The 13,323-nt window shown below is 43.9% G+C and overlaps 1 protein-coding gene across 1 annotated transcript in view; it reads left to right on the top strand.

Annotated features, from left to right (window-relative positions):
* Nucleotides 1-9,928: 9,928 nt before the first annotated feature.
* RGL1 (ral guanine nucleotide dissociation stimulator like 1) overlaps nucleotides 9,929-13,323 on the top strand; it is an 81,869-nt gene continuing 78,474 nt past the window's right edge. Inside the window, exons 1-2 of the mRNA XM_054832965.1 lie at nucleotides 9,929-10,135; nucleotides 11,108-11,218. Coding sequence (XP_054688940.1) covers nucleotides 10,109-10,135; nucleotides 11,108-11,218 — 138 coding nt within the window. The 5' untranslated portion in view covers nucleotides 9,929-10,108. The remainder of the gene's footprint in view (nucleotides 10,136-11,107; nucleotides 11,219-13,323) is intronic.

The following is a 13,323-nucleotide window of genomic DNA, read 5'->3' as shown; positions in this document are numbered from 1 at the left end:
TGCTGTTGAAAACGTGATTACTAGGATTCGTGGTAGGAACAGCATTTAAATTGAACCTCTTCATTTACTCTTTCTGGAAACTATGTATGCATGAAGTGAATAAGTCAAAATTAAGACACACCATCTGATTATAACTCAATGGGTGGGAGGGACAAAGTCCTTCGGCCTTGAACTAGTTAGATATAAATACAGAGCTAGCTGGCAAAGGTCTGTTCAGAGGAACGGGAGGCCCCAGATTGAGTGGGAAGTACTGCCAGTATCCTAAATAATAGACACTCCAATATAATTATTAAGCCCAGAGTCCTCTGAGGAGTGCTTGGATTAAAGGATACCAGAGTGATACAGACTTCTAGGGGAGGAAATATAATTCTTTTTTAAAAGGAAAAATGAAAAAGATTCTTAAGTGATGTGTTGGGTTTGCATGGCAAGGTTTTGGTAGCGGGGGGGCTACAGGGGTGGCTTCTGTGAGAAGCTGCCAGAAGCTTCCCCTGTGTCTGACAGAGCCAATGCCAGCCGGCTCTAAGACGGGCCCGGCGCTGGCCAAGGCCAAGCCAATCAGCGCCTCTGTGATAACATAGTTAAGAAGGAAAAAACCAGTTAGAGAGAGAGAGAGCTTTTGCAGCCGGAGAGAGGAGTGAGAAGGTGTAAGAAACTCTGCAGACACCAAGGTCAGTGCAGATGGAGGGGCAGGAGGAGCTCCAGGCGCCGGAGCAGAGATCCCCCTGCAGCCCGTGGTGAAGGCCATGGTGAAGCAGGCTGTCCCCCTGCAGCCCATGGAGGAAGGATGAGGGGGTGTAGAGATTCCACCTGCAGCCCATGGAGGACCCCACGACGGAGCAGGTGGAGGCACCTGAAGGAGGCTGCGGCCCGTGGGAAGCCCACACTGGAGCAAGTTCCTGGCAGGACCGGTAGACCCGTGAAGAGGGAAGCCCACGCCAGGGCAGGTTTGCTGGCAGGACTTGTGACCTCGTGGGGGACCCCACGCTGGAGCAGTCTGCTCCTGAAGGTCTGCACCCCGTGAGAGGGACTCCATGCTGGAGCAGGGGAACGATGAGAGGAGTCCTCCCCCTGAGGAGGAAGTAGCAGCAGAAACACCGTGTGATGAACTGACCGTAACCCCCACTCCCCGTCCCCCTGTGCCGCTGAGGGGGGGAAGGTTGAAGCCGGGAGTGAAGTGAGCCCGGGAAGATGGGAGGGGTGGGGGGAGGTGTTTTAAGATTTGATTTTATTTCTCATTCCTCTACTCTGTTTTGCTTCGTAATAAATTAGATGAATTCCCTAAGTTCAGTCTAGTTTGCTCGTGACGATAATTAGTGAGTGATCTCTCCCTGTCCTTATCTCGACCTGTAAGCATTTCATTATGCCTTTTCTCCCCTGTTTGGTGAATGAGGGGAGTGAGAGAGCGGCTCTGGTGGGCACCTGGCCTCCAGCCAGGGTCAACCCACCACAAGTGAAAATTAAGGAGATGAAACTCCTCATAGGCAACAGAGATTTATACTGTCTAAGCGTACTGTAAGGGGGCCATAAAAGGTATACGTGCAGTATATCTGTAACCAAAGCAAAACGAAACAGAGAAGAAGGGAACAAGACAGTTATGTTTGTAAATGGGAAGTTTTGAAAGGTCATTTAATCAAAGAGTTAAATTTCTGGTTCTGGAAACTGAAGCTTGCTAGAAAAGAACATGAACTGTGGCAAGTAATTTGGGAATGAAGGGGAGGATTGAGTATCAGCTAGCCAATAATATAAATAACACATTTGTAAATGTATTGAACAGAAGAAGCTTCTTACGGAGAATTAGCCTGTTTATGGAGACAAGAGAGCAATTAGGGAAAATTAGAATTTTGCGAAATCAACCCAATACATGTTTGTGCCATGATCAATGTAATTATTAAGCCTTACTTAGGTGCAAACAAAAGATCTGAAACACAGAGAAGGCAATCTTTTGAGTGACACTTGTACGAGAGCCATTTGATTCACAAATCAGGACAGGGGTTTTCTTTTCCTTAATTCAGTTGATGCAAACAAAATGACCCATTTTTATCACAATGTCTGTAAGATTTTTTTTTTCCCATGTTTGTTGGACTTATTTTATGATGCTGTCTAGGAGCTGTGGCAGAAAACCTTGTGGTTACAATACTGATGATACTAAACTCATGTACCTCACAGGATTTCAGGTATAACTCCACGCCTAAACTATCAGCTGAGCAAGATGTGGGCTGTGGTGGTGCAGGGTCTGCAGCAGGAGCTGTCCCTTTACACTGCTTTTCATGCATCTTGTGACATGCAGATTTTGGTATGAAGCTTAAAGGTTTCGGCATTTTGGTCTGCTCTTGTATGGCGCTGTTATTTTTGTCACTGTTCTTATAGGTCTATAATGCTTGCTGGATATATTAACCTTCTCTTTTTGGTCTTCTGTAACTTTTTGTTGGAGAAGGGAGTAATAATTTTTATTAGTTTTGCGTAGGCAGCGGGGTTGATTCTGGTCTCATGACAATGTAAATTGGGAGAAATGGAATTGTCGTCAGGAGAATTACCCACAGTCAAATTTGTAATTGAGCAATGCCTTTTTATATGATTAAAGTATTTATTCTTTGCAGAAAGTTTTAAAATTGTTCAAATGAGGCCCCTGGACTCTGCTCAAAGGTAAATTTTTTGGAAAGTTTGAGTGAAAACATTTCATCCATGTGTGAGTATGAGGAGAGTGGAAAACTATTTTTCCCTTCCATAAAGACTTTTTGCTGCCTTCTTTTGAACAGCTCTGCAGTGTGAGTGGCTGAGGCCTGTGTGCTAAAATTTGGCATTGAAATAGCCACAATTTTGAAGTGTCTTAGTCTTGGCTTTGATTTGACTGAGTTACGAGCCTTAGAAAACCATGTACTCAGCATGCACTTCAGAGGTTTGTCTCTTCCTTCAAAACTTGTGAAGGGTGCAGTCAAGAGGATTTGCTGTGAACACCGGAGTAGCTACACAGCACGGAACTAGAGAAAGATAGCGCTTTGAAGCAGCAGGGACATGTGGGGCTGGAAAAGGAACGGAAGACCTCATAAAGCGCTTATGGCCTAAGAAAATTTTCTCTGTGTTTTGCGATATGTGCGACTGAGACTCAGGTTCCTGGGACCTGCTGTCTCTGCTCCTACAGGTAGTTTCCAAAGAACCGAGAGAGGTTTCTGCAGACTGAGCAGGGAGCAAGGTATGAGACCAGACTCTGAGGTAGACCGGCACTACTTACACTCCTCTTGAGCCAAAAGGGTCAGGAGATAGGGAGTAAAATACACCCTTGTTTCTCCATATGATGTTGCAGGTGCTGCAGTTAACCAGTGACATGACCGTGGTGTTGCAAGCAGCATTGCTTTGAAGGCTTAACAAATGGAAGTCTAAGGACTTGCTGTTCCTGGAGGAGGTATGCCACCTAGATCTGAGATTGTACAAAAGCGTGCCATAGCCTATTGGACAGCATAGTTTGTGAACCAGGGCATGCCTATCTAACTGCAATCACACGTGAAATGAGAGGTCAAGGGAAGGCTGGATGTGCTTCCTTAACTACAGGATTTTTTTACTTGGCATTGTTAATTATGTAGCCTTACGAATCATTAATTTAGTTTTATGTATGGGAGCTCTGCTGCATTTCCTCTGGCATTTTACAATGAAGCTGGTTAATATTGCCGATTACTTGAAGGCCTCTAGTTCTAGTGTCAACAAAGACAGATTATGCTGAACTTGTGTATCTGGCTCTTTACTGAGCTGCTTCTGCATTGTCCGATCTTTCAAGGCTGTTCAGAGTGAGTGGGGAACATTGTTATTCCCTTTTTGCACAGGAGTAGCGATTGCAAAGGTTGCAGACAGTGGAAGATCCGACATACAGTGTGTAATGTAACATTTCTTTTGCTTTGATTAGTTAGTGGTTTGAAATTCAAATTTAATTTTTGATCCCAACAATTTTTCTTACTGGCTGACATGTAGTGACAGTGCATCTCATTCATTTAAAGAATATAAATATCCAAGTTAATTTATTTTCAAATGAGGAGGACGGAGGACCTGACTCACCTCTGTTACCCTCTACATCAGCATGCAGCATGCGCAAAGTATTGCCCCTGCATTGTACTGATGGAAATGACTGCACGAGGTACGTGCCTGCGAGGTGCTTTGTGCTGTAAAGGACCTTTGGTGTAGGTGAGATTGTAGCACGCTGAATGTTAAGCAGATTTAAAGCACTCCCTGACAAACTAACTGTGTAATTGAGAGGAAAGCAGGAACTTGGGTGTGCACGATGCAAAAGGATACTATCGGGTCATTTTCCTACGGTAGCTGTGGTAAAGAGCTCTCTGCAGCCAAGCTACAGGTCAGAGTCCAGAGTCATTAAAACAGAATATAAAACTGATTTGTGTTTGCGTTTCTATAGTCTCTGCATTCTGTAGCTTTTGTGGCTCATCTGTGTGTGATTTTTTTTTTTTTTTAAATAGTTTCAACCTCAAGAACGGTAGTCTGCAGCACCTGTTAGTTATCAAATTGAGGGCATGTGCCATAAATGGAAAGCAAGAACTAAATGTGGTTATAAAGAAACCAGACGAATAATAATTAATGGGATGGTCTTAATAGAAACAGTATTTATTTCCTTTTGTAGGCATGCACTTGTAATGCATCATCCATTGCAGGGGTGTCTCTTTGGACAGGCTTTATTCTATATGATAGATTCTTGTATTTTCTACAGGATGAACAGCCAGACTGTCTCATGGATTCCTCTCTTCCAAGTCACAGTTGCACACATATAGGTAGTGGCCTTGATGTGGTAGCCATTGCTTCTTTAAAAAAAAAGGTAATATTGGAACAATGTCTAATGCAAAAGCATGGTTACTAGGAAATGTCTAGCGTATCCAACATGCAAACAGTTCTAGCACAAACAAGCACCAGGGAGTGGAAAATGCTTGAACTGGCACTGCCATTGAAAGGAACATCTTGAAAACATGGCCTAGCTTACATTTTTTTTGTAATGCAAGGAGTGTTTTCCCTTTTTTGGAAAAAAAAAAAGTGTCGTGTGTTTTTCTTTCCCATCTCCCACTGCGCATCCCTTCCCAGTGCAACTAATTTGCATGCAGATCTCCGGTACCTGGCTTCTTTTCTGTTAGGCTGCCTGATGCCTTTCTCTCATGAAGCAGCTGTCTGGGATGATTCTTACATCACCTGATTACTTTGTCCTTTTCCTTTGCTCTCCCCAATATTTTCCTTGTTTGGGTATCTCTGACTTCTGCTTCCTCCTCTCCTTCTGTTAGGCCCCTAGCAGAGGCAGTAAGACTAGCTGTTCTTTATTTCCAGCTGGTTTATAGGTCTTTTGCTTTGTCTTCTCATGAAAGCATCTGCATGCCAGCTGTAGCAACAGCTGAAAACAAGGAAAAATCATCACTCTGTGACTAACTTATTTCTCTGTGGACAGTCGGCAAGTTCTTGTTGGGCTGTAAGTGGTCAATGATCTGCAGTTTGAGAACTTTCCAGACCTCAAAGTATTTTCTTATATATAATATTTCACTCTGAGAAGTGTAAGGTTGCATTCACAAATCAATTTGTATGTCTGTCTTGTTGTGAGGGGGAGGGAATACATGCTCAGATTTATTATTATTCCTGCTTGATTATGGCAGGAATGTAGTTATTGCATGTGAACATGATTTGGAAAGAACCAAATATTTAACACAACGTTGACCATGAGTGTGGTTCATTGGTATAGATCGGTATTGTGGTTAAAGTCTGTCGAAAGAGCGAAATAGCAGTTCCACTAAACTGAGTTGCAGACTGTTCTTACTCATTTTCATGCCTCCTTCGGTCCTTGAAATCTTTACAGAACATCTTTTAGAATAATCAGAGCCTGCTTTGTCTTCATATTTTCCTGTGCATTCTGATCCTGTCTCTTGGTCTCAAATAAGCAGTTGAACACTACATAATGGTCTTAGAATGCAGCTAAAGGGAAGTTAAATGTTTCATATGCTTTTCCTCCTTTACGGTATTAAATAATCAGTGTTTGGATTTAAGGCAGATTTTTAGGAGCCTAGACTGAGTGACCAAATAAATACATATATGGTATGTATACATACACAGACATGCATGTTTTGGTAAAAGTTAATGACAGGAGTCAGAGTTGAAACGTGTCCTTCTGTTAAATTTGTAGTCAGTACAGTATGTTTCATTCACTTTGAAAGATTCTACCAGTCCCAGAGAAATTTCTTGTACTCCGTGTAACAACATTGTTGTAGCTATGAGATCTGATGATAGATATACAGACAAGCTCTGCCAAAAGAGGTAGTATATTTAAACTGACCTCTTTGTTTAGCTGGAAAGAAGCAAATACTGTGGCATAAGAAAGGCACCCTATGTTGGAAAACACTATCCCATCCCCTGTCAGCTGCTTTAATGAAGATACCACCCCAACCTACAAATATCCTTTTCCTAGTGAGATGGTTATCGGTAGAATCCAGACTTCCAAGGAACTAGAAAACTGCAAATATTAGAATTGGCAGAGGATTTGGATGAACAGTTTTTCACTGAAAATCTGTTGAAAATGTGATTGCTGAGCTTTTTGCAATGCAATGTTTGATGTAATTCTGGTGGGGAGAAGACTCGGTCCCATGGAGGTTTGAACCTGCGATTCACTTTGATTTCAGGGTCTAGGCTCCAGTTCATCAAAGAATCTTAAGAATTTAGTTCCTTTGATGTGAGTGTTTCAAGCTCATGCTAAGGTAAAGCTACTGCTTACGTGCGTTTCTGAACTGGCATACTCGGTAGGGGCTAAAGAAAGATTAAATTAATTTGCCATTTGTTTGTTGTCCTGGCCATCTTGCAGTTTTCCTCTTGCAGCTAAACTAATTAATGGAAACAGTTTCTAGAAGCTTAATCATGTAAACTATTTTAAGGGATGAGTAAACAAAATAACTAGATTAAGATTTCAAGACAGACTATTTTAATATTGGGGGGGGGGGGTTGCCTCATCTTCCAAGAGCAATATCTCTTAGCACAGACAATGAATTTTTCCTTCAGGCTAATTCTGATATTCCCTCCTGGATGAACTGACAGGACACCACAGGACCAACTATCCCATTGTAAATGCAAATACTTTGTAAAGGTATCGTCTTCGAGGCTCATTCAGAAATCCGTTAGGCTGGGAAACAGCTGCCTCTTAAGTATATCTACCTTCACAAGTACATTTAGCACCCACGACAGCAAAGGGTAGATGATGCTGGAAAAACCCAGATAGCAACAATTTGCCATCTAGACCTCATCAACTTGGCCAAAATGTTGCCTCCCCTTATTGCCCGGCATGCCATGGTGTGCGTTGCAGGTTCTTGTTCAGCAGCCCAGGCGTGCAGCTTATACAGTATTGTGTTCGTGCAACCCTCGCGGTCTGTTAGGATGAAAGACAACATGTAAATTCAAAATGCTGTTACAAAAGGAGGATACTACAGAATCGTGTGCCTGATTATTGCCCCTCCTCTAACCTTTCACTGTGATTTAGGTTTGGGGGTTTTTTAGAAAGGTGAATCTGTGTTTAATGTTACAAAGTCTGGGCACCGTATCTCACTAAAAATAATCTGGAAAATAGTCTAACTCTAAGCAGGACTGATGGCAAATCTGATTAATAAAAAGGGTGGGTTTTTGCTGCATGCTAAACTGGATGAGTTCATCTGGCATTCCTTCCTGATGGAGCTTCTCTCTGTCACTTGTCAGTGACCAAGAGGATTCAGAAACATCATCCATGCCCTACCTTGAAAGAAATGTCCCAAGCTTGTCTCTCCATGAGAAGGTGTTCCCTAAGGACCCCGTCCGAAATGGGTGATTCAACAGAAGCTACATTGGGTCGAATATGTGTGCTCCTTCCCACTGTATTAACTCTGCCATTTTCTTCCTATTAAAGGAGTAGTTAGAAATAACTGCCGGGTTTTGGTGACCGCCATCCAAAATAATGGTAGTGGCACTAGTGCGCTTATTGTGGCACCGACGAAGCTTTTATTTAAATGCAGAATAATTATTTGGTGTTATATTCCTTGTAGCTGGATATCCATTTTCATACGGTAACATATGTTTGTCCTGTTCAATAGCAATTTGTTCTGAAGCTGCTTGCACGCCTACTGGGCTAGCTACACGAATTCAATGCAGACTCTGGGTTTTGCACCTAAAAATTATGATGTGGAAAATGGGTTTGCAAAATCTAAAGCATTCAAAATGCTCTGTGCGGTTTTACAGGAGAAGCCAAAGGACTTTGGAAAATCTAGACTTTGATTTTGATGCTACAAAACATTTTAGTCAGATTATTAAAGTCTGTATCTGCCTCAGCATATTCTGGATCACTTCAGTATTACACAAATAAACTAAATGCACAGCCTGGCAAATAATCAGATCAGTTGACCCGTGACAACACAATTCAATCTTGGTTTCGTAGCTTAAAATAATGTTCTTTGCTTTCATATACTTCCTCATGTTAACAGCTGCAAGTGATAATGGTCTCTCTGAACCAGCACTGCTCCTGAGATAATTGGTAGTAACACTTGTGGATAAGTACGTTAATATACTGGCTGTTAGCACTGAGGTTCAGGAGACTGGAACTTTCTGGTTCAATTCTTACCATTTTCATTGACTTACAGAGTAATTTGTGTGCTCAACTCCTCTCTGCTTTCATTTATAAGTCCAAAAAACCAGGTAACTAAAGACAGCTCAAGAGGCAACTGAAGTTAGTGTTCTGGAGGTGGTCTGAGAGCCTTGTGTTAGCGTGCTGATGTCTGCAGCTAGTGCTTGTACAGTGCAGAGGGTCGTGGTTTGTACAGGCTTGTCTGCGAGCAAGGGACTCCCACAGGAGAAAAATAAGGATATTGTGGGTTTAGCCTATATAAAGTAGGTGGGAAATACGATAGACTATAATTTATTGATTACAGAATCAGTATCAGAAACTTTTCTTCTTGAAGAGGAAGAGTCATTCTCTTGAGGTGAGACAGGTGAAAAGCGTCGGGCTTTGCTTCCTGATGCCAGCTGTACAGGTCAGATGAGTCGGAATGCTTTCCATCCCTCCTGTTTCCCATCACCCTTAACCTTATCTCCCCAAATCAGGAACTCAGCCCTGTTCCCCTCCACATCTCTGAACATGTAGCCCCCATCTCTGCTCCTTGCTCCTCATGGCTCTACTGTTTATCACGGGTTTCTTACCTGGTACCACAGATCTGCACATCCCCTGTCCCTGCTCTTTGTACCTCCCTGTCGGGGAGGTTTTCTGCTGATGATCACAAGGTGAGCTTGCTGGGGCCTGGGGCTACTCCCCAGCCAGGCTGTCCCAGGGCAGGAGGAGGAGGCAGAGGAAGGCCCTTTCTCTGCTCCTGAGCCACCTGAATTGCGGGGTGGGCGAGTGCTAGGCAGGCTCCTCACGCCTCTGCGGAGCAGGACATCGACAACGTAAGAGTAGCGCCGCTCCCAGCGGTGTTGGGGTTTACTATGACGTTTAATTTCCTAACTTTCAAACTTGTAGAAATAAGTTTTTAAAATTAAGCCTGGCTTAAAATTCCTGCCGCTTATGTACTTGGGTTTTTTTATTCAAAACCCTCCAGGAGCGGGCAGGGAGCCCCCAAGGCGCCCCGTCCCGCGGCTCTCCGCACCTGCCCGGGCACCGCCGCTCCTCTCTGCCGTGCCAGGGCGCCGGTGCGCGGCTACACCCGGGCGACGGCTGGGAGGACGCGTTTCCTTCGTGCCTCGTCCCCGCTGGAAACCGAGCAGGACGCTCCGCACCTTGTCCCTCTTACAGGGACAGCGGGGCGGGGGTGGGTGAACGCCCCGCTTCAAGCAGCGTCCCCCGGGGAGCTGCCGCTCCGCTGCCGGTCCCGGCGCGGCTCTGGGCACTGGCGACTGAACCCTCCGTAACTTTTCGGCTGGGGCTGCCCGCGATAAACAGGAAGCCCCTCGGCGGGGCCGGGCCGAGGCGGGGCCTGGAGCGGCCGCCCGCCCTCCCGCCTCCCGCGCCGCGGAGCCGAGGGGCCGCACGGCTCGGCACGGCCCGGCCCGCGGCGGCGGCGGCCGCTGACAGGGCGGAGCAGCAGCGGCGGCAGCGGCGGTGTGCCCCGTCGAGGCGCCCGGGAAGGCATCGAGAATGAAATTGCTGTGGAAAGCTAAAATGGTAACCGGGTGTCCCGTCCCCCCCCCCCCCTCCTTCCCCTGCCCGCGGGGTGCCGATGTCGGCGGGGAGCCGGGGTGGCCAGCCGCGCCGCCCGCTGCTTCCCGGAGCCGCTCTGCTCTTCCTCGCTTCCGAGTGATGCTTATCTTCAGGAGTAACTGTACGTGTGCCTGACCCGGGGAGGATGAAGAGAGTGCTCCAGAGAGGAAAGTTAGCCCTTTGGAGAAACTCAGATGTATGTTTTCTGTCCGCGGTGCAGCGGCTTGTGCTCTTTTGTACGGTTAATAATCTAGGAAATGAGGAGTCATTGCAGCACATGTTCGGTTAAAGTTTGGAAGACGTTGCACTTCTTTTTTTTTTTTTTTTTTTCATCCGCTTTCCATTATTTGTGAGTTTTAAAGCCGCGACTCTGTAAAGTTTTTTTGTAGCTTGAAATAATAGGTTTTGGAAAAGCAAACCACAAGCGCTTTAGATCCCTCCTGTCAAAAGAAATAAAGGGTTGCTGTATTTTAAATGCTTGTTAGCTTCAAAGTTTAAAGGCTGTCTGCCTAAGTAATTCAACAGTTTTAAAAAGTGCAATTCCTTCCATAAATGAAAGGCCAAAGAGATTAATTGCTTTAGAAAAGGGGGGAGGGAGAGGGAAGAGAAGACTGCTAATCAAAACCAAACTATTTCCTTAGAAAAGACTTTATGCAACTATTTAAAATATGTGCTAGTCTAGGAAAAATAGTTAAATGGAAAGTCAGGGTATCTTGATACCACAGGAAAGGACAGCTTGCCAAGAATATCTCCAGTGTCCCCTCAATCTAAAAGTATCCTGTATTGCTTTGATTGTCGTATTTACTTTGTGCAACCCATCTTCTGCCCTCAGCTCTGCATGAAGCAGTAGAGCACCTGGTATAGATTGTGGTTAGTAGAAGAGGGGAAAAAGTTCCTTTCTCTCTTACTTTTTTTTCTCTCCCCTTTTCCTGGCAGAGCACAAGTCAAGACTGGGGTGAAGAGGTGGAAGAGGGAGCTGTTTACCATGTCACCCTGAAAAAAGTGCAGATTCAGCAGGCTGCCAACAAAGGAGCAAGATGGCTGGGGGTAAGTAAAGCTGGCGCGGTGGCGTTTTGGAAGGCTGCTCATGGACTTTGGAGCCTGCTCCAGGGAGCTGAATTCCACGTGAATTGTTATGATATTAACTTTGAGCACTGACTGCTCTTGCTATTCAAAAAAAACCAAAACACTGAAGTCGTCTGTCTGGGTCATCTGAAATAACTCTCTCCTTGTGTTCTTCCTCTTTTCTTGGCACGTGAAAAGATTTGACCAGTTGTGGCCATGGATCGGATTGTACTTAGTGCAGAAATAAGGATCTTAGCTTATGGCCTGAGAAGCTGAACGTTTAACAGTTCGTTCAGACTGGGCTATGGCTTGTTTCTGCTGTTAGGAACCTATCTCAGGTCTTTCAAACAAATAGTCCTGGTGTTTTGACTAATGAAGGTCTCTCAAAAGTTAGCAGAAACTTCCTCAAAACTTAAGTGAATATAGGTTTGGGTCTTGTTTTTGTATTGCTTTCTCAGCCAGATGAGAAATTAGTTGTCTGCAATTCTGCAAGAATTACAGCTCTACTGTTTTTCAAAGGTGTATTTCAAAGCATGAGGGCTTTAGTGGTAAGTAAAATGAGCTTAAACGCACATGCACTCCACCTGGCATGCTGCTGAGTGCCTTCACCTTTGTCAGGCCAAGTCCCCAGCTGATATAAAATGTCCTCACTTTGTTGGAATCAGTGCAGCTGTGGCAGTTTGAGCCAGATCTTCAGGAGGTGGCTATAACTTTCACATTATTTTGTTAGGTTTATGTATTTTCTTTGAGATCAAAGGCAACGATATAAGAACTTGGTTTGATGTAGCATCCAGATTGGTATTTTAAAGACTTTTAAAACCGCCCAGAGATCTATACCAAATAGTTTTCTTGTGAAGTTCCATGACAAAGCAATACAGCAGTGCTGAAACCACAGTCAAGAAAGATAAGCAAATTCTGTCCTGCATACAGATAGTGCTTAGAATCTCCCCTTCCCGTGTTTCCAAGAAGAACATAGAGTTCTAATCAGAACAGATAATTTTGAATCTGCTTCCTTTGAGTGGCAGATTTCCCATCTCTGCCTCCTGGTTTTTTTAACCAGGAAAAATATTAGCAAGTATTTCTGAGCTCCTGTAAATTTCCCACCTGGTGGTTTTGTGTAAGAGGTGGAGATCGTTTTGAACATGTCTGTGCCTCATAAGCATACTTTAGTAAAGTAGAATTTTATCCTGTTTTGGCTGTGTTGTTCCATGTATGTAGGAGTTTGCCAGGTCTTGGTCATATTCTCAAAGGAAGAGTGCCTGTGTGTTCCTGAAGATCATTGCTGCAGCTGATGGTGCCGATCTTAATAGGAGGGTGAGGGACTGCAAGGTCACGGAAGTGACTTTTGACTTTCTGTGGCTAGTGTTAGTTTTTTCAGGCCAGAATCAAGCCCTGTTTGTGGGGAAGGAGGCGGCAGAATGTCAGAAGTCTGCACCTGTTCAGGGCATAAATTGGTGACTTCAGCTTCCAGGCTGGTGTCTTTCATGAGCAAAAAATCTCATGTGTATTATTTAAAAATATTTTTAAACATATGGGCTGCTTGTTTCCCTTAAGCTCTTCAGAACATAAAGTATTTTAAGCTCTTTTTGTGATCTTGTTTTATTAATGGCTTTACTGTGGTTCTGAAGTCAATAAATAGCCTCTAACCCAGAACATTATTTATGAATAGCCAACCCTGCCCCCAGCAGTTTTGCCTTGAAAAGCATAATTGTCTCTCTTATAATTGTCATCAGGTGATTTATTTATTATTTTTTTTAATCTGGAGTTTATAGGGTTTTATAATATTTTTTTTCTATGCTTTGAGATTCGTAGCACTAAATTAATAAGCTGTTGGGTTTATCAATGTTGGTCTTAATTTTTCTGATGATGGTCTAAGTCAGGCTTAGGTTGAAGACTCAAGGTCAATTGAAGAGTACAGGAACAACCTATTTGTACATCAGGAAGTATTGAGCCTTCATTGTAACAAATATAGTAACTGTTACTGATTATATGCAAGTGAGGATTTACTTTTTAAGAAGTGACTTACTTTTTCAATGTCAGTTTGTGTCCTGTAAAGATCTACTGAGCAGTTTGACCTTCTCTGAGGC

Source organism: Grus americana, chromosome 8 (assembly GCF_028858705.1).
Source record: "Grus americana isolate bGruAme1 chromosome 8, bGruAme1.mat, whole genome shotgun sequence".
Lineage (NCBI taxonomy): Eukaryota > Metazoa > Chordata > Aves > Gruiformes > Gruidae > Grus > Grus americana.
The sequence above is the reverse complement of the archived record's forward strand: the minus strand, read 5'-3'. Positions and strand labels throughout refer to the sequence as shown.